Source organism: Melospiza melodia, chromosome Z (assembly GCF_035770615.1).
Source record: "Melospiza melodia melodia isolate bMelMel2 chromosome Z, bMelMel2.pri, whole genome shotgun sequence".
NCBI classification, from domain to species: Eukaryota; Metazoa; Chordata; class Aves; order Passeriformes; family Passerellidae; genus Melospiza; species Melospiza melodia.
Window position 1 is genome coordinate 1523168 of NC_086226.1, and position 21034 is coordinate 1544201.

The 21034-nt window shown below is 51.2% G+C and overlaps 1 protein-coding gene across 2 annotated transcripts in view; it reads left to right on the forward strand.

Annotated features, from left to right (window-relative positions):
• ZBTB7C (zinc finger and BTB domain containing 7C) overlaps positions 1 to 21034 on the forward strand; it is a 110355-nt gene that overhangs the window by 25831 nt on the left and 63490 nt on the right. For both annotated transcript variants that reach the window (XM_063180194.1, XM_063180195.1), the window contains one exon: positions 4675 to 4732. In XM_063180194.1, coding sequence (XP_063036264.1) covers positions 4675 to 4732 — 58 coding nt within the window. The remainder of the gene's footprint in view (positions 1 to 4674; positions 4733 to 21034) is intronic.

Here is a 21034-nt window from a genome sequence, read left to right on the forward strand (position 1 = left end):
GAAGCACCCTCCAAGATTATTTCAAAAGTGCAGAACAGATTTGGTGAATGATTTATGACATGGATTTGCATATCAGTTGCTCTTTCTCCTTTCTTTGTCAAATTTACTTGTTTCAGTCCTATTATGCACAAGCAGTGTAACCGTCCTGGAAGTGTGGATGTGCCAGGATTGTGCTGCTCATCACAGCAGGGGCCTGAGGGTGCAGAGCTGCAGGGCATCCCCATCCCATGCAAATGGGTTTTATTTAGGAGCTGCTGAAACTTAGACCACGAGCTGGAGGTAGGCTGCCGTGGCAGATAAAAATACTGACTTGGTGCTCAATCTGCTTTTAGGGTCAGCGGATGTTTGGCCAGTGAGTCTGGAGGGTGTTTCACACCCCAAGAGAGACACTGAAGTTGGGGTAACTGAATGGCTCCCCAGACACCCAAAATGGTGCAAACTGCATCCCCATGGCAGCAGTAAGAGCTGGGGCAGCCACCACACGTGTGGCCACAATTCAGCTGCTGGCCATAGTGTCCACTTTTACCCTAGGACACATTGCTTAGTCTCCCTCTGTCAGTCAGGAGGGATGCAGGCCCAGGGTTTTGCCCAAGAAAGCCAGGCATGGGTCTGGGTTAGCTCGGGGAGTCCAGTGGAGCAATGAGAACCTGCATTAAGCCAGCTAAAGCCAGGATCTGTGTGGGCACCCCCTGAGATGCCTTAGCTGGAGCTGAGCCCTGCCACAGGTGCCAGGGACTGGTGTGGGTTTGTCAGGCTGTCCCTGGGAGTCACCTCCAGGCCTGGACACTGGGGAGGGCATGCCCATGGTCTGTGCTGGCTGTCCATCTCCATCCTGTGCTCCAGGTGACCCAAATTCCAGCTGCTGGCTGCTCAGAGCATGGATGGCAGCCTTGGAAGGCCACTGGAAATACATGAGTGCTTGTTCTGTTGAGGACAGTGCTGTTCCCTGGAGAAGCCTCTGGTGTCCTCAGCATGGACATGGACCTGTTGGAATGTCCAGAGATGCTCCAGGAGCCCCTCTGCTCTGGAGCCAGCCTGGCACAGCTGGGGCTGTTCAGCTGCACCAGAGAAGCTCCAGGGACACCTCAGAGCCCCTGCAGTGCCTCAAGAAGGCTTAGAAGAAAGATGGGGACAAACTTAACAGGGTGTGTTACAATGGGACAAGGAGTGATGATTTTAAACTGAAGTGGAATCAATTTAGATCAGCTTTCAGAAAGAAGTTTTTTACAGTGAGTGTGGTAAAACTGACACGTGCTGCCCAGAGAAGCTGTGGATGCCCCAGTCCTGGAAACATCCAAGGTCAGGCTGGACAGGGCTCTGAGCCCCCTGGTGTAGCTGAAGATGTCCCTGCTCATGGCAGGGGGGTTGAACCAGATGGCTGTGAAGGTCCCTTCCAACCCACACTGCCCTGTGATTCTGTGATGAAGGCTGTTTCTTCACGTGGGCCTGGCCTCAGGGGCAGGGCAAGCATTCCACATCGCCAGTTCCTTTGGGAATCACCTCTCCCAGCCCTGCAGCCCAGCCCAGCCAGTGATGGGGAGGGAGGTCAGCGTGCTGAAGGGGCAGGAGCTCCACTGCTGGGGACACGTGGTGGGAGGAGCAGCCCCGTGAGGGAGCCGATGTGGCACAGCAGTGATGTACCCAGGGAGGGTAATTAGAAATTTGAGTGTCATCTGCAGGAGGGCGTGTTGGAGTCGTTCTGCAAACCACCCCGAGAAGCTAAAAGGGGCCCTGTGGCTGAAGGGGAAGCCACAGGCAAGCCTGGTTGATTTGCAGCCTCTCATCGCACGTGTGCTTTGGGAACAGCAGAATGAAGCCTGGGCTGCCCTCAGCAATGCCCATCCTAGTTTGGAAACTGCTGCAAGAGCAGCAGGGCCTCCCCTGGTGCAGAGGGTGGATCACGAGTGTGTTTATTCACAGCCACTCTTCTTGCAGGGTTGATGAAACTGAAACCCTCTTGGAGGGCTGAGGAAACTGTGATTCAGGTGCAGCCTTTTCTTAGCCCAGGAACTCCCATTTATTGGCCCATGAGAATTCTGCTGTGCCTCAAACAGGGCTTTGAATTGTTTTAGGTGGAATTATAGAATCGCAGAATCATTTATTTGGAGAAGTCCAGCCATAATCTCAGCTCTGCCAAGGCCACCACTGACCCCTGTCCCCCCATGTGCACATGGGTTTTAAATCCCTCGAGGGATGAGGACTCCACCACTGTCCTGGGCAGCCTGGGTGATGGCTGGACAGCCCATTCTTTGAGGGAATCTCTCCTCATATCCCATCTCAACCTGCCCTGGCTCACCTTGAGGCTGTTCCCCCTTGTCCTGTTGCTTGTGAGAAGACACCAACCCCACCTGCCCACAACAGGGTGTTGAATTGCAAGCTGAGCTCCCCTTGCTCTGGGGAGCAAGGCAGTGAAGGACCTGTGGAGAGAAGAAGGCTTTAGGCAGAAGTTAGAGCTGAAAGCCAACACTTCTCAAGGGAAATGTGGTGCCAGCCCCTGCTCTGGTGCTGGGGGAGGTTTTGTGCTGACCCAAGCAGAGCTCATGAGCTCTGCCATGAAGCCAGGATCCATTGCAGGGTTTTTGCAGCCTTCTCTGTGAATTTTGCCCTAAACAAAGGCGATGGTGCTGGCCCAATGTGGGCATGTTTGCACTAAACTCTTTGCCTGCTTTGATCCCTTTCGGCTGTTGAATGGCAAACAAGCCATTAGTCCAGGACAGTGGTGGCTCCCTGTGAGTTAGGAACTGAAGTAAGGAAGGAGGCTGATGAGCTGGCTAAGGAAGGAGGTCCAGCTGGAGGGTCACAGCAGCTGGATGCTCTTGAAAGCACATGGACTCACTGGCTGCAGGGAAGTTCCATTCTTGGGGCTGATGGTGGCCCCGGGGCTGGTCTGCAGCCACTCCATGCTCTACACTCACATGTGCTCCATGAATGTCCTCAGACTGCCTAAATGTCCTCAGGCCAGTGAGAAGGAGAATTAGGGGCCATCACAAAGGTTGCTCTTCATGGTTTTGCTCTGTTCCTTCAGTGTATGTGCAGAGCAGTAATTTAACACTGTCATAGATTGGGTAGGGTGATCAGAGCCTGTTGGTTTCTCCATGCTGGCATCCAGGTGTCAGCCTGGCTTGGAAAATGTTGTTGACGCTTCCCCATGAAAATAATAAGAATCTCATAAAGGCTGAATCAAGATTGTTGGCTCTTTCTAAAAGCTGGGAGAGGAATCCCGTTTGCTTCCTTGTGTCATGAGTAATGGGAAACAATGCTCGTGGATCCTGCACTAGTAAACCCATTCAGGAGCTGCCTGGAGAAGAAAATAGATGGTTGGGTGATTGGTTCAGTCAGGAACCTCTTGGAGAGCTGGGGAAGAGAAGGCAGTGTCTCCATCTCCAGCTGCCCCATGGTAACCAGTGTCTCCTTGCCCTTGGATGTGCTGCTTGGTGCCATGGTTTAGTTGAGCTGCCAGGGAATGGGTTGGACTTGATGATCTTGAAGGTCTCTTCCAACTCTGTGTGATTCTGTGATTCTGTAATAGAGAGGCTGCACACAATGAGTGGCTGTTCCTTGCTTTACACACCACTAATCCTTGGCAGAGAGTTCCAGTTTCATTTGCAGCTTCCATGAGTAGGAGGGAGCCTCTTCACCCTGTCCAGGACTCAGGTCCAAGGACAGATGTGAGCTGGTGGTGCCATTTTAGGGAGTATACCCCAGATTATTGCTTCTTTGGCATGCAGACAGTGCATTTCCATCTGACTGCTGAGCCACAGGAGCATTTTCCAGCTGAGCACTACTCCATGCTATGTTCCCAGTGTTGTAATAGCCACAATGGTCTTCCTCCCTGTCCTCACCCAGGAGAAGGCCTGGGCCAGCCCCCAGATTGTCCTAGAGGACACTGTTGATTTTTTGGCTACCTGCTGGTGGGGTTCTCACACCTTGAGGTTGTTCTGAAGTGGAGTAAAGCACCCAAAAATCCTTCTGCCGATCTCCTTCATCAGCCCTGAGTCCAGCCAAGCTGCTGGGGCTCCCACATGGAGGTGTCAGCTTCTGGAAATACAGGCTCTCCCTGTCTCCATCATTTAGAAGTGTGACTGGTGGCCAGGAGCTTCTCTAGTGCTCCATTTCTCCAAAAGGTTTTCCCAAGCTGAGAGGGACAGGGAACTTTTATGGGCAGAGTTGGGAGGATGCTGGTCATACACCTTCATCTCTGCGCCCCAGCAGTGCAGAACGTGGATTTGTTGTGGATTTGCACTGCAGGTGCTACTGAGCTGCCACTGGTGACTGAGCTGTGGGTGTAGGAATAAGCTGACAATGCTGAGGGGCCAAAGTGTAATGCTGATCTGGGGGAGGGATGGGTGAAGCAGCCCAGAGTGTGATCCATTCCTGGGGCCTTCGTCTCCCAGCTGTCACTGGAGATGTGATACAGGGGGAGGATGGGTGGGCTTGCCCCTCCGTGGCACAGTGTTGCTAGGTGATTTTGTGGGACAGGCAAGGAGGGAAGGGTGATGAGCAGAGGAACTGACCCTGGGAACACGTGTGGTGGGAGAGCAGGAGCAGGCCTGGCTCTGTTTTCTCATTGTCCCAGCAGAGGCTTCTCCAGAGCTGGCCCTTCTTAACCACACAATCAGTCCTGGATCTGATGAGGGGTTTTGTTTTGTGTTTTTTCTCTCTGTTTTTCCCTAGGAAATGGTCAGAGGAGCGAAAGGAGCATCACCATTTTGAAACAAAACCAAGGGTACTGGTGAGTACCCACCGGGGCGAGCCTTGTGGGGAGAGCTGGCAAGCAGGATGCAGACTGGGGAGAGCTGTGTGGCTGTCCTGCCACCTTTCTGGGCTCTTGGGGTTCTGATCTGCCCTTCAGTTATTGAGATTTCCTGAGGGAGAGGAGGTAGTTTGCTGTGTTAATGGATCAGCACAAATCATCTTCACCACCTCCACCGCGATTCTCTGCTGTCGTCAACGACCAAACCTCTAATTGCTCTTCCTGTAAATGCGTGGAAGATGCTCTCATCAATATGTGTGTTCTCAGGGCTGAGTGCTGGAAGGAGCAGGCAGCAGATATGCTGGCAGCTGCACAGGAGTGCACCAAGCAACAATATTTGTTAATGCTTGGAGTGCTTTTGGCTGTTGTTGTGCTTGGCCCCGTCCAGACCCAGTCACGGGGCTGCGATCTGGGTGGCATTTCAAGGTCCTCTCCAGACCTGTTTTCTGCAGCTGTCACACAGGAGGCTGGGACTTGGATGTTTGCCTAGAGGTCTTGAATAGGAAGAAAGGAGAATCCTTTTTTTATCATCTGAGCTAGCTCAGATATGCCAGAGCCAGACCCTGAGCTGATGTTTTTGAACTGAGATATTTTGCATTGTGTCAGGTGGGAGGCTGGGGTTTTTATCACCATCTTCTCATGAGAACTTCTTGGTTTACACTGGCCAAACCCTCAGCAGAGCCATCCTGTGAGCCCCCGCAGGTTCCCATCCCTCAGGGACCAAATTCCCACATCTTTCCTCTGTGCATGTGTGATGGATGCTGAGGAGCATTTTGGGGCTGGGCTGTAGCAGAATTTTAGAACCGTGGTTTGGGTTGGAAGGGTCTTTTAAAGCTCATTTCATTCCAACCCCCTGCCATGGGCAGGGACGCCTTCCACTATCCCAGGTTGCTCCAATCCCTATCCAGCTGTCCTTAGGCACTGCCAGGGGTCCAGGGGCAGCCACAGCTGCTCTGGGCACCCTGTGCAAGGACCTCACCATCCTCATCATAAAAAATTTCCTTCTTACACCTACTCTTGCATCTCTGCTGTCACCTGGACTACAGGAGCAGTGCTGGTGGAGGTTGGATCATGGGTCATGGGGAAATGGAGATTTTTAAGACACACCTCAGCTGCTGTAGTACAGTTTGAGTGTAGATGAAGGGAGAAACTTACACAACGTGGTTTCAGGAAGCTATCTTCAGACATGTAAAAATGTAGGGGCCCTTTATAGTTAGTGGAGGTGTTTCCAGCCCATGTTCCATCTGATCTAGTTTGGGCAGCATGTGAGGATGAGCAGAAGCCTGTCCTTCCTCTCTGGCTGCAAGAGCAGCCCAGGTGAGGGGATGGTGTGTCTGCAGGGTCACCTCCTGATAAGGCAGGGAGAGTACTGAGAGCCCGTTTTTCCCCAACACCCCTGCCAGCAGAAGAGCTTGAGAAGGGATGCTTTGCTCACAGGAATCATCCCTGACTCCAAAACAGGTTCTAATCAGTGCCTGGAGCACAGACTAAACTCCTTTCTGTCTCCCACACCTCCTACAGCTTCCCTGCTGCCTCTGCAATCAGCTAGGAGAAAAACCCAGACTGTTCCTGAGAACAGCAGCCCCTTCTGCTGTAAACAGGGCAGCCAGCAAGGCTGCTGCAGGGCTGAGTGCTGTCAGCCTGGGTGGTGAACGTGCACCCGTCTGCTCCCAAATTCCAGCTGCTCCCCCTCCACGCCCCCCAGCCTCCTGGCAGGGTGGTGAGGACTGGCAGGGCCAGTGTGTATCTGAAGCATTGGGTATTTCATCGTGCTGGCTTTCCAGACTTACACCAGTGGGGGTTTGGCCCCTTGAGCTCCAGCAGTCCTGAACTGATGCAGCTTATTAAGCATCCGTTTGCGCTGTCTTTAGCATTAAATAATTGGTTCCTCAGCATATTTGAGTTGGAGGGTATCTGATAATCCTCTGAACTATCCATCAGGCTCCATTATCATCTCTGCACTCCTGTGCCAGCTGCCTTGTGTCAACTCTGCCTGGGGTTTACAAATAGATTTTGTTTCTCCTGCAGTTTTACCCCTTTTCTTCAGTCTCCCTCTCTCAAAGGAGCTGTTTCAGACTCCTTAAAAATTTGTGCAGACACCCCTGTCAGCATCTTTCTGCTGCTGGTGAGTGATGGGTCCCATCCTTGTGCTGCCTTCTGCTCCTGACGGGGTCCCCAAGCAAAAACTCTTCATTTACCTCAAAAGGAATAGAATTGTTGTCTCCACTGAAAGAATTGATAAATCTTCACATTGTTTGAGTTTTCTTACTGGCTCAGAGGGTTTGTAGCAAGCACAGTGATAACTTGTCAGCTGCCTCTGGCAGACCAGCACTGTACATACATGTGGGGCACAGACCATGTGTGTCCTGATGGTATTTTAATAAGGATGCTTCAGAGGGCTCCTAAAAAGCCTCCTAGCCAGGTGGGTAATGTGAGAGCTGGGAGTAGAATAATTAGAGTAGAATAGAAATAGAAATAGAAATAGAAATAGAATAGAATAGAATAGAATAGAATAGAATAGAATAGAATAGAATAGAATAGAATAGAATAGAATAGAATAGAATAGAATAGAATAGAATAGAATAGTTTGGGTCAGAAGAGACTTTTAAAAGACATCTTGTACAACCCCCCTGCAACAAGCAACATATACCATATTCAACTATACCAGGTAGCTCAAAGCCCTGTCCAGTCTTTATCAAATAATTTTTGTTACCTGTTGCTGCTACTGCCATGCCAGCTGTGAGGGGGATGCTCAGCATCCTTCAAAAATCAAGCTTATGCTCTCCAGGTCTGCAGCATCCTGGAGGAGGTGGGTGGGTTGGGAGATTAAATCCTTGTGGATCTGGTTTGTTTTTAGAGCTAATCCTAAAGTCACATGCACCAGGGCTAGGGCCTGCAGATGCATATTTTCCCATTTTACAGGAGGTGCTGTGGGATATTTTGCCAGTATCAGGAAGGGCATAGCTGGGTTTTACTCATGCAAGATGAACTTCTTCCTTTTTATATAGCTTAAGAAATGTTTTTCCCAGTGAAATGTTGGGGTTATCAAGGCTGGTCTCAGGCTGATTGCAGGTCATACCAGGGTGTAGCACTGCAGCAGGCAAGAGGAGTCAGAAAACCAGGGCCTGGCTCTTTTACAAACACCTTCCCATATAGTCTGAACCCTTGTTTTCTGACTTGTTCTAGAGGCATCTTTTGCTGCTAGGGTGTAAAACATGCAAGGTAAATTCTGGCATCTTCAGCCCATTTAGGAACTCTCCAGCTCATACATTGAATTTTACCCCTGCATTTCCAGATTGCCTCTTAAAAAATTTTTCTTAGTTCTAACCTGTCAAGAGGAGATTGATAAGAGGAGATGAATATCCTAAAATAGCGACTTGGTACTTCTCTAAAAACACGTGGGTGCGACTGTCTAAAGGACAAAAACATGGCATTTTGTACCAAAATATATTTGCTAGTGCAATAGAAAGTTTTACTTTGCATCCCTACCCTGGGTGCAGTGTACTGTTGGACAGGAGCCATCTCTTAAGTGAGCTTGCAGTATGAAGAAGGAAAAACAGGATGACAAAAACCTATAAACAGGGTAAATTATTGTGGAACAAGAGGCATTAATTGTGCTTAACACATGGAGGAGACTGATGCTGGGTGGTGTAAAGTGACCCAGCAGAATCCCCACGCCTTCAGCAGAGGCAGAGACCTGCTTTTCCAAGGCATTTGCAGCGTTTCAAAGCCTGCAAATTCTGCTTGTCCAGAGGACGTGACAGCGCCCCGGTGTCACTGTGAGACAAAAACCTCCCCGATTCCTGCGCCGGTGCCCTAATGTCATTACTCCCCTTCCCTTGCAGATCCGCATAATGACATTCATGGTCACACACGCGCACAAAAATACTTTATATAAAGAAAATGAATCTGGCTTCAGCCGGCTCTCGCCTTCTGCCGCGCTTACCTCCAGACCCCGGCTCGCCCAGGGTGAAATGAGAAGGGGAGTTAATGTGGCGGGGTCATTTCTCACTGCTGAATTGGTCAGCCGTCTACCGAGCCAATTTCTGCAGCTTTTCAGTGGTGTGGCAGACCCCTGGGTAATATTTGCCTGAATAGAGCCCTAAGTGTTTAAGCTGTATTGCTAGGAATGGCTGTTTTATCCTATGCATCTGAGATTTCAACTCATCAGACATGAAGCAGGTCAAGACTCTCATGCCATTGTGCGCATTATAGCGAACAGAACAGAATATGCTTGATAAAAGGGAGGACTTAAAAGAAATGCTTCTTTAGACCTGAAACTTTCAAGTCCCACAATGCATCAAAGACCCCTCGTATAGACTTTGAAAGGGGTGAAAGGCATTACCTAATATTTGGAGGAAATGAATAATAAAGCATCCCAAGTGCCTGGAAACTAATTTAGGAGTGCACGCTGCACTGTATTGCCTCTGCTGGATTTGCTCCCCAGAAGAGTTGCTAACAAAGGGTTTAAAAAATAAAATAAAATGACGTTTGGCGACCAACTTTTCTGCCTTGAAATGCCCCCTTTTTTGTAATGTTTCCTGGTAAGACTTACTTATGAAAAGATGAAATACAGCCTGTGCTGCAAACACCAGGTCTCAAATGAATCTCGGGAGCCCGCAAGGTTTCCCACCATTCTCCTCCCCACCGCAGCCTTTTGTTCCTTCATGTTGAAAGCACTGCTTGCAGGATGCTTGCAGGATGCCCAGGCACTACCTGCTCCTGGAGTTTAGTCATATCTCAGGAAAAAGAGGGAAAAAAAATCAGCCTATTTCTGTGGCCTTTGCTTTTGTTCCAGCAAAACCACCTTTGTGTAAAGCCAGGGCTGCTCTGTTGGTGACCTGTGGCTCCTTGCAGGTGGAATTGGAAGCTGGGTACCCTGCTGAAGGCACCAGTTGTGTTTCTGGCATCCCCACGGATGCTGGAGGTGCTGTTTGGAGCCTGAGATATTTATTGTAGAGTCATGGAACGGTTTAGGTTGGACAGGACCTTTAAGCTTGTCTAGTTCCAAACCCTCTGCCATGGGCAGGGACAGCTTGCACCAGACCAGGTTGCTCCAAGTCCCCATCCAGCCTGGCCCTTCCAGATGTTTCCTTCCATCGCTGGTTCTGGGATGCACTGACTCCTAACGCAGTGTTCTCCAAGACTCCCATGGGATTTGGGAGCTGCAGAGCTTGTGTGGGCTCAGCCTCTGCCTTGTGTCATGAGATGGGAGTGTCTGGTGGGACATCCACCCCCTTGGGATGGGTGGGAGAGGCCTGATGGCTCTGGGATTCAGCAGAGGGGAGGTGGTGTTGGCAAGGATAACCTGCTTCAGAGCAGAGAACCAAACCTTGTGCCATACAAACTGTCCTCAAATCTCACGAGGTGTTGGGAGATGAGGGCAGCTGGGCAAGGGTGTTTGGGCCTCAGGGGCTCTGCTGTCCTGCTTGCCCTGCCCCTGCCCATCCCCTCTGCCCGTGCTTGTCTCACTGGGCTCTGCTTTCACCCTCTGAGGAGATCAGTTAAATCTGAGTGCTTTCTTACCTGCTTCTCCCCCAGGCCATGGTTAATTGAGGGCAGGAGGGCAGGCAGGAGTGCTCAGGCAATGTTTACAAGAAGAAGGGGATGTTAATGGGCCAGCAGGGCTGGAGCAGTGGGGTATGGAGATGATGGGCAGTGGTTGTGGGGCAGTGATTTTCCCACTTTTTTTTTTTCCCCAGTTACCAGAGGTGAGCTTTGTGTCCAAAAGAGTTAAATCTGGACTTCTACCCCCATAAAATTTCCAGTGCTGGGGCTGCTGTTTCAGTGGGACCTTCTGTAGTGGGAAAACAATGGGACATTGGGATGGGGGAGGATGCCTGTGAGTTACCAGTCATTGCAAGATTGGGGGAAGGAGAACTTCTAGCAAAATAATGTCTTATTTTATCAATCCAGCAACCTTATTAGTCTGGGGCCAGTTATTCCAGTTACCAGTTATCAGAGGGGCACTGGATGCCCCATCTGTGGCCATGTTGGACAGGACTTGAAGCACTCTGTTCTAGTGGAAGGTGACCCTGCCCATGGGCAGAGGGCAAGAATAGATGGCCCTTAATAGTTCCTTTTAATCCCAAAGCATTGCATGGTTCTGTGGATCTGTTTAGTGTATCTCCATAGCATCCTTCCTGAGCAGGGTGTGTGCAGGTGCTGGTTCAAGGCATTGATGGTCTCAGCCACAAATCCCAGTGGGTGGTGGGGCACAAGAAGTGGTGTACAGGGTGCCAAACAAGTCCCAAGCTTTTCCACCACCTTTTTTCCTTAACACTGGAGAGCTAGCTGACAAAGCCTGACCTATCTTTGACAAAACAATAATCAGAAACCAGGATAATTTCTCGTGGAAAGGAAACCTGGCAGTGCTGCAAGGGGAGTTTCATGCCCTGTCTTAACGATACATCAGTGTCCGGGGACTTTTTAGTCCTGTGCTTGGCTTTTATGATCCGTATTACTTCTCCTTTAATTTTTATTGCTTGGCTTTAGTTTTTGATACAGTGCTGGAAGCACCTTGGTGGGCAGGGATGGCTCCCTTAGCACTGGCTGTCACCTTGTGGCTTGACCCACATTTCAGGGAGGAGCAGAGGGGCCGGACGTGGGCTCCACAGCCCTTTATGTGGTGACACCCTGCCCGTGTCAGCCCTGCCTGCCAGCGCTGTGAGCTGAGGGGGTGGCCTTGCTGATCACCCCCCTGGGCTCTGCTGCTTTCTCCTGGGCTTCAAGCAGAGCGTGGCAGGACACAGTCTTCTCCCCTGCAGAACATCTCCTTCAGGGGGTCTGTGACCCATCATCGTGTTCCTAGGACGTGTCTGAGCCAGGGAAACCAGGTAAGGCATGGGTGCTGGCTAGCTCTGGTTTCTTCCTCCCAGCAGATCAGGTGAGGTTTGCTTCCCTTCCGTGTGGGCCATCCTTGCTGTAGTTTTGCTTCTGATTTGCTACCCACTGCAGAGAGAAATAAAATCTTCTCTAAGATCATTCTGATAGGTAAAGGTAGTGAAATGTGGAAAACTCTGAGGTTCATCTGGGAAACTTTAACACTTCAGGAGCACGAGGGTTCAGCCATGCTCTCCTGAGCTGGACCCTCAAACACAGTTCTGCCAGGTCTGCTGGTGGCTCTTGTCTCAGAATAGCTCTGGATAGGATGTGCTGTCAGAGGAAGCACAAAGGGATTTATTTAGCCTGACTGGGAAGCTGGCATTGCCCAGGCTTTGTGATCATGGGGTGACTTGTGTTAAGGAGATACTTGGGCTGCACTGGTGGGCACCTGAGTGTGAAGGGACAGCCCTTGCTGTCCCCTGGGGCTCCCTCCGTGCCAGCTGATAGCCCATGCCATTTAGGAGAGGCTTCACTCCTTGCTGCTTGGCATTTCTGCTCGCTGCTCCAGGACAGATCCAAACCCCGCTGGCACCAGGGAAGATTTTCTCTGGCTTCAGCTGGCTCTGTTCCTCCCGGAGAGAAGACGCGACACAACTTGTGCATCGCGGTTTATTCCTGGTGACAAGTGCACCTTCCCCAGTGCCCTTTCACACCCCTGCATGCAGGGGCTGGGATGCTGGTCCCCTCCCAGGCAGCCCACGAGCAGGGCTGTCAGAGCCAGGGAGCTTGCATGCTGTTGAGAGAAACCCTCCCCTCGGTACCCAAGGGACCTGAGTGCTGGTTCAAAAGGTCGCCAAGCACTGTCAGCTCCTGTTTGGGGCTGCTGTGCTGAAGGGAGATCCTGCCAAGGAGGTCACAGGCTGAATTTGAAGTGATTGTGGTTTGAAATGATCTTCCAGGTTTGTCAGCCCCGTCAGAATTCTGCTCGTGTAAGAGTGGCCAGAGGTTTGGGGTGCATGGGGCTGGGAACCACCCCAAGGAGGGGTGGCACAGCTGGGCCCTGGGCCTTCCCCAGCAAGGCAGGGCCCCAGTTCACCTGCTGCAGGTGATAAAAGGCCAGTGGCCACAGGAAAGGAAGGAGCAATGACATCAACCTCACCATCGTGTCTGCCGCAGTGCTGAAGTCCTTCTGGTGGCAGCAGTGTGGTCAGGATCCCTCCATCCATCCATCCATCCATCCATCCATCCATCCATCCATCCATCCATCATCCATCCATCCATCCATCCATCCATCCATCCATCCATCCATCCATCATCCATCCATCCATCCATCCATCCATCATCCATCCATCATCCATCCATCCATCCATCCATCCATCCATCCAACCATCCATCCATCCCTCATCCATCCATCCCTCCATCCATCCCTCCATGCATCCATCCATCATCCATCCATCCATCCATCCATCCATCCATCCATCCATCCATCCATCCATCATCCATCCATCCATCAATCCATCATCCATCCATCCATCATCCATCCATCCATCCATCCATCCATCCCTCCATCCATCCATCCCTCATCCATCCATCCCTCCATCCATCCCTCCATGCATCCATCCATCATCCATCCATCCATCCATCCATCCATCCATCCATCCATCCATCCATCCATCCATCCCTCCATCCATCCATCCATCATCCATCCATCCATCCATCCATCCATCCATCCATCCATCCATCCATCCATCATCCATCCATCCATCCATCCATCCATCCATCCATCCATCCATCCATCCATCCATGCCTCTATCCATCCATCATCCATCATCCATCCATCCATCCATCATCCATCCATCCATCCATCCATCCATCATCCATCCATCCCTCATCCATCCATCCATCCATCCATCCATCCATCCATCCATCCATCCATCCCTCATCCATCCATCCATCCATCCATCCATCCATCCATCCCTCATCCATCCATCCATCCATCCATCCATCCATCCATCCATCCATCCATCCATCCATCCATCCCTCATCCATCCATCCATCCATCCCTCCATCCATCCATCCATCCATCCATCCATCCATCCATCCATCCATCCATCCATCCATCCATCCATCCATCCCTCATCCATCCATCCATCCATCCATCCATCCATCCATCCATCCATCCATCCATCCATCCATCCATCCATCCATCCATCCCTCCATCCATCCATCCCATAGTTTTCAGGCTATGCATATCCTTCCCCATGCATGCGGCTACATCCCTTTCCCTCTTCCCCCAGTCAGATCTGACATTTGCTCATGCCCACAGTGGAGACTCCACTGATCTGTGCAGCTCAGGGTGAAGCTTTCTGTCCTGGTCTTCCACCAGCATTTCGTTTGAAATCCAACCTGCTCATGAATGCTCTTGCTCCAGGTTTCTTTATTGAAACACTTTGTAAATAAAATTAGAATAACAAAGCAGTAGAGCCTGGCAAAAAGTAAGGGGGAATGTTTCTTGGCATGGAAAAATATCCTCAACCAAGAAAAAGCCTAATTTATTCTGGTGAAGCAGAGAGAATCCAGCAACCTCCCTTTTGTTGTGCAGTTCACATGTATTGCTGTATTCACACCTGAAATCTTTTGCTGAAAGTTTGGCATCATTTATTCCCTTTTTGCTCAGAGAACTGCTAGATTCGAAGTGGCTTCATCCTTTCTGGCTCTGTAAGAGCTGATTCCCACAGAACCCACAGCTACCACAGAGGAAAGGACTCGTTGGGCTGAGAGCTGCAGCCTGCATTTCATCACCTACCAGGAGTCCCATCTGTCAGTGGGAGCTGCACAGTTCTCCTCTGCTAACAAAATTATTTATTTTGTCCCGTCATTAAGGATACTCATGCAGCAGAAATGGGAATGATCTCTGCTTTGTGAGTTTTAGAAGCCCATTTTGTATTTGTCTTGGTGGTAGAGGAGCAGTAAAGAGCTCTGTGATCTCGCCTGTTAGGATAAGTGAGTTTTGGAAGAGGTTTTCTGTCTGATACTCTGTCTAAAAGCGTGGAGAAATGCCATTCTAAAGGCTGTTAAAACACAATTGCTCACTGATTTACACCGTCAAGGAGTGCCTCTTTTCTGGGAGATGTACACTGAATAAAAGCAGTTCAAGTGGTGCTTTTAATAAATAGATAATGGAACAGCATTTTATCTTCTGCTTTAATCCGTTATGTTAGCATAGGGCAGTGTATCCCTCTGATAGATTTTGAGATAGCAGAAACTGCAAGTCAAACCACTTTCCTTCTGAGTCTTTGAGGAGGAATTGCACTCTGGTGAAAGGTACTGGGAAAGCTCTCAGTGGACTGGGATCTTTCTCCCCTGGATGGGTTCAGTTGGGTCCCAGTGGGTTGGGGTTCAGGGCACTGATCTTAGAAATCATGAATTTCATAGAATATCTTGTGTGTCCAGGGCAGGGAATGGAGCTGGGAAGGGGCTGGAGCCCCAGGAGAGGCTGAGGGAGCTGGGCAGGGGCTGAGCCTGGAGCAAAGGAGGCTCAGGGGGGCCCTTGTGGCTCTGCACAGCTCCTGACAGGAGGGGACAGTTGGGGGGGTTTAGATTGCATTAGGGAAAATTCCTTCATGGAAAGGGTTGTCCAGCTCTGGCACAGCTGCCCAGGGCAGTGGTGGAGGTGTTTAAAAGCTGTGTGGATGTGGCACTTGGGGACATGGGTCAGGGATGGCCTTGGCAGGCTGGGGGAATGGTTGGACTTGATGGTCTTAAAGGGCTTTTCCAATATAAACAGTTCTGTGATTCTAAATTGGAAGGAACCCGTAAGGACCATTAAATCCAACTTCCCCACTACTTGCAGGATTGTCTAAACATAAGAGCATCATCCAAATGCTCCTTGAACTCTTGGGGCCATGACCTGGGGAGCCTGTTCTGGTGCCTGACCACCCTCTGGGTGAAGAGCCTGTTCCTGATTTCCAGCCTGAAATTGCTGTGATGTAGCTTCATTCCGTGATGCCTTGGCTTTGGCCGTGGGGCTGTTGCCTTGCTGGGTGGCATCACCCATGCTTCCCATCCCAAATGCCATGTGGAGCCCTCTGTAGCCCCCAGCTCCCATGGTTATGAGTGGGAAGGGTGTGGAGCCACAGGGGAGGAGGTTCCTCTGTGGAAAGCTCCTCTCCAAGCCCTTGGACTTCTCTAGAGGCACCAGGTTGCTGGGGCTGAGTGCCTTGAAGCTAAATGAGCTGTTGGCTGCTTGGTTAGGAAAGAAACAGAACACTTTGGGAAGCAGGAAAAAGGTCATTTATCCTGTTGCTGCTCATCCTTGTTAATTCATTGTTTCCATTGAAAACCCTGCACTTAGCTGCTTCATGAATGAACCCAGTGTCTGTGCCTCCAAAAACAACTTGGCCTGGTGAAAAATAAGACCTCCTTTCACCTCCTCTCTGCTCTGCCCTGTTTTTTCCCCCCTTGTTTTCCTCCACTCACATCCATCCTGCCTGGGTGGCAGTCCCAGTTTGTCCCTGTGGAGCGGGGCTGGAGCCCAGGGCTGGGTTTACAGAATGGTTTGGGTTGGAAGGGACATTAAAGATCATCTCATCCCACCCCTGCCATGGCAGGGACACCTTCCACTGTCCCAGGCTGCTCCAAGCCCTGTCCAGCCTGGCCTGGGGCACTGCCAGGGATCCAGTAACTCTGTGGGAAACCTGTGCTGATGTTTTGTCACCCTCAGCATGAAGGATTTCATCCCAGGGGCTGCTCCTCCGTGTGGGAGAGGTTTGCTGTGACCCTGCAGGGGTGCTCCCAAGCCAGAGGGGATGGGAAAGCTGGAAGGAAAGGTCTGGAGAAGGGGAAGTGACTCAGCTGCATGGCAGGAGGGACTGTCAAGGAGGAAGGGTGGGTAGGGAGATGGAGATAGAGGATGAGGAGGCTTGGTGTGCAGGGCAGAGGGGCTGGAGGGTGGCCTGGGTGCTGGGGTGGGGCTGAGGCATGGCCCAGCTGTGGTGAGCAAAGCCTTGTGCAGTGACTGCCTGGTGTGGAAGGGCAGATGGAGCAGAGCAGAGGTGTCTGTGCAGTGGTGGCCGGGCTCCTAATGCCCTTCAGCAGCTGGAGTGGAGCAGGGCTGGCACCACATCAGCACTGAGCTCTCTGAGGACCATCTGTGAGCCAAGGGCAATGAGAACAATGACCAGCCAGAGGAAAAAATCACCAGGAGAGAGGCTGGAAAAAGCTGTGGGGGAGGCTTGGAGCCAAGCAGAGGCAGAGAAAAGGGGATCTCTAAGGTAATGAGTGGCCAGAGAAAGTACACTGTCTGGTCTCCCTATCTCATAACACAGGGTCTCTTTAAGGAAACAGCTGTGTCCATGAGAAAATGCTTTCTCTTGGGCTGAGCCTGTGAAAGTGACTGGCAGGAGATGCCTCCAAAGCTGGGAATTCAACACTCAGATAAGGCTTGGATGTTGTTTGTGAATGGTAACGAAAACAAGAGCTATAAATGAAACCTGGAAGAGTGACTACTCTTTATTCAGGGGTTCAAAACAATCTTGAACTTGTTGGAGTTGGGAGAGCACCTTCTTGGAAGCACAGCTGGGGTTGGCTGGTGTGGTTTGCAGGTGTATAAGTCTGTGGGTGCTGGGCTCTTTAGGGCAATGGGTAAAGCCTGGATGGCGCCTAAAGCCATAATGCCAAGCTGCTTGGACACACGGACTTGGAGAGGTCAGCCTGGAGAAGGCTCCAGGGAGATCTTCTACCCCCTGCCAGGGCCTCCAGGGGCTCCAGGAGAGCTGCACAGCCCCTGGGGACAAGGCAGGCAGGGACAGCACCCAGGCAATGGCTCCCACTGCCAGAGGACAGGGTTAGTGTTGAAATTGGGAATAAATCCATCCCTGTGAAGGTGGTGGGGCCCTGGCCCAGGGTGCCCAGAGCAGCTGTGGCTGCCCCTGGATCCCTGGCAGTGCCCCAGGCCAGGCTGGATGGGGCTGGGAGCAGCCTGGGACAGTGGGAGCTGTCCCTGCCCATGGCAGGGGGTTGGAACTGGATCAGCTTTAAGGTCTGTTCCAACCCAAACCATCCTGTGACTCTGAGATTGCTGGCCTTGTCCACAGAGCTTTTCTTTGAGGAATCCTGCCAGCAGGGAGAGCAGCTTTGAAGCTTTTCCCAGGGCAGGGAAGGAACCAAGAAAAGAGTAGGTATTTCCTAAGGGTAATCTGGCTGGTCCATCTGGTGCTCCCAAAAAGGCCGGTGAGATGGCACAGCACGGGGGAAGGCTGCGGAGGATCGGAGGCATCAAAGTAGAAGGTGATTAGAACCCAAGCAGAATGGCAGCAAGCATGGTCCCCAGGGAGGGAGGAAGCCTGGCAGGGTTCCATCAGGGAGGGCTGGCAAAGGGAGGCAGGAAATTGAAGCAGGGCAGTGATGAAGGTCGAGCTGCTATCTCCAAGGCTTTGGGAAGTAGGAGTTTCACTGGCTCTGAGCTGCAGAGCCTGCTGCTCCAGGGAAGGGGGATGGGAGGGACACATTAATTTGTTAAATGGGTAGAAATAAATTAGTGTGTAAACCTGTAACATTTGTTTCCCCAGTCTGAAGGGGAGAGCTGTGCTCAGCCTGGCTAGGCTGATGTTTTAACTAGGTTTGCTGAGGTTTTGAAGGTTTTTAAGCCAAACCTCCTTTTTGGATAGTCTTGATTATAAAATCTCCTCCATCCTGTCTCCCAGTGAAGCTGTGTGGATGGAGATGCTGCTTTTCTCACCTCTCTCTTAAGTGTTTGGTGGCTGTTTTCCCCCACAGCCCTGCAGTGCTGGGGAGGGAACCTGAAAGCAGATGGACCAGCTGGGTCACCCTGTCCTGGATGTCACCCCAGCCTTAACCTGGCTCAGTCTGCAGAGCCTGCTACCTTTCCAGGGCTCTTTGCTGGCCTGAAAGAGCCAGGATTCTGCATCCCCCACACACATCCCAGCCAGCTGCAGCACTAAGTCTTCCCTGCTAATGAGGCTCGTTAGGCTCACACGGGGGAGTGGATGTGTGGGGCCTCACCATCTCTCATTCTCTCCTCCTGAGTGTGCATCTCTCATTCCCTCCTCCTGGCTGCTTCAGCCATCTCTGCTCCATCCTCCAGCTGGGACAGGGCCTGCTCTGGCCCTTGGACTGAGGGGGTGCCACTGTCCCCACCACGAGCAGGAGCCCATGGTGATGGGGTTCAGAGGTGGGCAAGGGAAGATGCTGCCACAGCCTTTGGTCCTATTTTGCAGAGTTTGTAGAGGTTTTCACAGCCACCCACTGCACTTCTAGCTCTAGGAACCTGCAGGAGTAGGTGGTGGCAGCATGGCTTGGTGTTGGATGGGTCAGAAGTTGTGTTGAGGTGGCCTGAAGTGCCCTCACCCCCAGCTGTGTTATGGCTGATGGAGGACAGTTCTGGCCCACACAGGTTTGCTACAGGATCAGAACCTCACTGCCATTCCCCAGGGACCCAGCACAGACAGGCAGGACCAACAGCTTGGCCTGGAGCCGCTGGAATTTGGATGCAAATGACCCCAACTAACCTGGCCTGGCCACCCCACCACCAGCACGGGGGTGCAAGGTCTGGGCAGCCACCACTGCCAGCACAAGCTGAGCATGACCCAAGTGGAGCAGCCCTCAGCAGGACCAAGCTCTGCAAAGCAGCTTTCTCTCAAAATAGCACATCTCTCATGATTGCCCTCCCTGAAGTGACTTCTCATTTACAGGATTGTGACCTAAAGCCCTGTCCCAGCGGGAGGAGAGCAGGGGGAAATCATGGGGCTCCCCTGCTCCTCTGAAGAATCTGATTGCCTTTTTGTTTCTTTGCTGACTTTCCCTGTTCCCATTATCTCGTTTTTTTAAGTGAGTGTCTTTGGGAACAGCAAGGCCATGGAGATAAGAGCTGAGACAACTCCCGTGCTCAGAGATTCATTACCTGCTCCCGTGCAAGCCAGGAGGGAAGCAAGCCTGCTTTCCTTTTTCTTTTTGTTAATAAAAATATTGCAGAGGAAATTTTAAAAAAACAAATTGAAACACAGGAGGACCTGAGGAAGTGTGGGGGCTACAAACTACTGCTGGAGCAAAAGGGCTCATTAGAATACGAATTATTGAGGAGGACAAACTGGAATGCCATTGTACAAAGTGTCACGGACTGAGTCCAGCCCAGTGTTTGGCTGCACTTGATAAATGAGTCCATTCTACTCCTCCTCCTCTCTCTCTTTTTTTTTTTTTTTTTTTTTTTTTTTTTAATATAGGGGAGAAAAATATGCAATTACAAGTTCAACCTGTTGAAAAAGTCACATCCTGCTGGAGCAGTCAGACCCAAACCCTTTGGGCCATACACATCTCCCTGAATGTGAAATCTTGGGTTTTACCCAGCTGCTAAAATCTGGGTGAGCACTGGGGTCCCTGCTGCTGAATTTTGGGAGGGAGCTGGTGCTGCCATGGGGTTCCCAGAGCAACCCCAGCACAGCCCCTGCCCACACAGCATCACCTGAGCACAGTGCCAACCTGCCTGATGTGCTGGCTGAGTGAGGGCTTTGAGACAAGAAGCCTTTGTCTTCTGTGGTTATTTAATTTTACTTTTTTTCCCCCTTCTAAGTAATTTACTCTGGCTGCACCCTCCCTCGGGCTTGAGTGGAGCAGGGGTGGGATGCTCTGCCTGGCCAAGCACTGGCTGTGGTGGAGGAAAAGCACTCTGTCCCAGGGACCTGAGCTGGAGGCAGGGTGGGAGTGAAGGCAATGCCCTTTTCGGAGGCACTGGAGGGATTGGTTGTGCTCTGCTCCTCAGCCTGGCTGCTCTTGGGTGCTGAGCTGGGCAGGAGGAGAAGGTGGGAGGCAGGCAGGGCAGTGGGGCTCTCACCTGCTGAGGGCTTTGTGCCAGGCACAGCTACTTAAAGGCACGCCCAGGAGTGAGGCTGCGGAGATCCCATCTCCCCTTCAGTGCACAGAACCACAGGATCCCAGAATGGCTTGGGCTGGAAAGGACCTTAAAGCTCATCTCATTCCAGCACCTTGCACTGGAACAGGTTGCTCGAGGCCAAATCAAACCTGACCTTGAGTGTTTTGGAGATGAGGCAGATGCATTCAGGTGAGATAGAAGAGGCCATCAGAATTAGTGACTCTTTGGGGAGATGAAGTTGCTTGTGAGCTCCTGACAGTTTGGGGAGTGGAAGCCACAATGGGGAAGATGATCCTGTGTCTAAGGTCTTTGATCAGTTCCTGCTGCATCTTCCTAGTGGCATTTACACTGAGACCCCAGGTGATTTTTTTGGGTTTTTTTGGATGGGCACCTGTTTTTTACCTTGCATCTGGGCAGCCCAGCAAGGTGGCTGCAGTGTTCTTTTTGCCTTTGGTTTGGATCACCTCACCAAAACTCTGTTGGTTGGCATTCAGTGATTTTAAGACAAACTGGCTTTTTTTTCCCCCTTTTGGAAAAGGTTGAAATATTTTGTAATGTCTGGCATTAGG